At 32.0% G+C, this 2,990-nt stretch overlaps 1 protein-coding gene across 1 annotated transcript in view; it reads right to left on the minus strand.

The window, feature by feature from the left end:
• Positions 1–1,382: 1,382 nt before the first annotated feature.
• The window catches only part of LOC109586455 (uncharacterized), a 4,181-nt gene continuing 2,573 nt past the window's right edge, over positions 1,383–2,990 (minus strand). The window contains exons 3-6 of the mRNA XM_020002642.1: positions 2,271–2,275; positions 2,036–2,218; positions 1,571–1,771; positions 1,383–1,462 (exon numbers count right to left, since the gene is read on the minus strand). Of these exons, the coding sequence (XP_019858201.1) occupies positions 1,383–1,462; positions 1,571–1,771; positions 2,036–2,218; positions 2,271–2,275 (469 nt within the window). The remainder of the gene's footprint in view (positions 1,463–1,570; positions 1,772–2,035; positions 2,219–2,270; positions 2,276–2,990) is intronic.

Below are 2,990 nucleotides of genomic sequence, written 5' to 3' on the forward strand. Positions count from 1 at the left end.
TATCATAAGAAATTAAATTATAGCTATATTAATCAAATATGGCCCGTAATTGTGCATGCATGATGGAGAGTCTGGCCACACGATATGTGGTTACTAAATGAGTGACTGCCTGCTTGTTTTAGTAATAACAGCATCTCAGTACATGAAATTAAATTAACAACATGCAATGAAAAAGCTTAAATTTTTCATAAGTGGATAGAGCTGACAGAGTTGAGAGAGTTTATATAAACTACTGCATTGTAGCCCTTGAAAAAGCTGTGAAGCCTTCTACAAGTTAGTGTATACCAAGTTTATCATAATATGAAATAAAAAAGTTTCAGTCTGAATATTTTGGCATAGCAATTTTTCATCAATTTTTTTTACAGTAAGCAATGCACTCACTACAGCTGAACAACTGCAGTCATCAGTAGAAAAGGCTTGTTTGATTACTGTAAATATTCAGTAAGCCTGAGAGTCAGGTGAAAGAGCATGCACTGTATGAGTGTTCTTTAAATTGAACAGGCTGCATACAAATAGATTTTTCCTAGCTTCGTGCACACAAAATTAGATAACCTCAGCTCTATACAATTCCCAATAGAAACACAATCTAATGTCTGCCTATGCAATTACTACACTGCAAAAAATAAGTTGCTAAAACAACCCATGGGTGGTTATACCTCAGTTTCACTAAAAAGTTGATTTCCGGAACTGAGGTAACCCTCTAAGGGTAGTTTTAAACAAAATATTTTGCTGTGTAGTTATCACATAATGAGTTTGATTATAAATGCAATTAAAGAATAATTGTGAAACTTATCTATGTAGCTGTTATACTAAAGGATATGGTAATTTTAATTGCCTTGAATGAGTATATTTTGTTGGAATAAATTTTTGTTCTAGAAACTAGTTTCCATCTATTTTTTATTTTGAGCCTGCAATTGTGTACACATGGATGCAAGACACTGAGGAGCATTTGAATGTAGATGGAAATTAATTTTGACAGAAAATAGCTATACCAGCTATAGTAATGTAATCAATTCTGAGGCTTGTACTAGGATTCTGTGTGATGTTACATTATAAAATAAAATATGTTTAAAATAATGTCAACTGGGGACAAAACTTATTGTTTAAACCTCTCGCAATTGGGTCTTATATAAATTATGCAATGTGGATTACAAAATTAATGAATTTGCAGTAGCATTATTCCACATTACCTTTGGAGCATAAGAATTCTTTTTATATCACAAAACTACTAATATAGTTAGTCTCACAGATGCCAGTAATTAAGTAATAGTTAAGACATTCTATTCATCAAAATTGATTTAATTATAATATTTTTAAAATAACGTTTGCTATCAATGATATTGATATCACACTGCTGCACATTAAATAAATGAGTGTGCTATTTATAATATCACACTGCGGTATTGGTGGGAGTGTTCTGTGGGTTTTATCACAACTGTTAGGCCTTTGAACTTTGCTGCGACTATACATTAATTTAATTATAATGCACCAATTTATAAATAAGTGCCCAATCTTGCAATTTTGAATAAAAAATTAAAATAATTATGTTTTGAGCATAATATCTTCTTACCTATTTTATCAATAATGGTTACTGTTATTTGACACTCTGGAGGATGAAACATACCAAGTGAAACATTTGATGTTACATTGATACAAAACTCTTCATTTGGTTCATTGAAAATCCTATCTTCAACAGTACTGATATGTGCACAGACCTCAATATCACCAGGTGGCATTATAACTGCTATAGTTGTATTATCATAATCTTCCTCTATTAGCATTAAAAGAAAATTTTTAATTATTTTTTGAGTTTGAGAATAATATTTTATATTGCACAAATTTATTCATATTAGGCTTGTATTAATTAATTAAATTAAAATTTTAAAATCATTATGAGATCAGAATTGGAACCAAGTTTTTCCATATTAACTATTGTACATGGCAATTGTCATAATGAAAGAAACATGTCATGTGTAATTTAAATATCAATAACTGCTAAAATTGGTGCTATTTCAATCAATTATTATAGATCTACCTTGTGCAGGCTGCAATGCTTCTGATTTCTCCATTGGTATAAAAAGAAATTCTACTGGTCCTGGATATGAGGAGTCAGCTAATCCTGAGAGTGTTATGCAGACTTTAACTTGACTATCCCCCTCTTGTGCCACAACATTGGGACCAGTTCCAGGACTACTACCACCACCAGTTATAAATCGAGCTATTAGAAAAATAAGAAGCGTCAAGCATCAAGTTACAAAAATGAAGTAAACAAAATCTATAATGTAGAGCACAAAATATAAAAGTATACAAGTACACATAGTTTGATTGCCAAGTATTCTACTCAGTACTCACATAAGCACTTATCCTTACATTCATGTGTGCAACTTTGTACAACATGGCTCCATGTAGATCATAGGTACAACCCATAATGACTAAAATTGTGTGTTAAAACATTAGTGTAGGCAAAGTTAGAGTGTAATGCTGCGTTTACACTACAGAAGTGGGCCAAACGGTACTGAACCAGACTGAGCTGGCCCTGCTGTACTAACCATGCTGGTCTGGTTTGGCCCAGCTCACTTCAGCTCAGTTTGGTTACTGTTTACACTATCAAATGAAACTGTGCTGGCCCACTTTAAACAGGGCTGGCTCAATTAAAGAAGCTAGTGTAAACACAGTATAAGGGAAGCTATAATGTCACTTTACATACTGAAAAACTTTAAAAAGCCAATGATACTTACTATCACCAAGAATTGTCAGTTCAACTTCTTGGGATGTTCCAATATTAATTTTATGATCATTAATAAACTTAACATCAAAAACTTCATCCTGTTCTGGAAAAAAGTCATCTATAATAGTAAAATTAACTGTAGCCAAAAATTCATTGGCAGCAAAATGTATAGTTTTTGTTTGATTCTCAAAATCTTCTCCAACTATAAAGCAAAAATAATACTATACGAGTCATATTATAGCCTCTCACTTTTTGCTGCATT

The sequence above is a fragment of the Amphimedon queenslandica genome, unplaced genomic scaffold (genome assembly GCF_000090795.2).
Source record: "Amphimedon queenslandica unplaced genomic scaffold, v1.1 AMPQUscaffold_12869, whole genome shotgun sequence".
Classification (NCBI taxonomy): Eukaryota; Metazoa; Porifera; class Demospongiae; order Haplosclerida; family Niphatidae; genus Amphimedon; species Amphimedon queenslandica.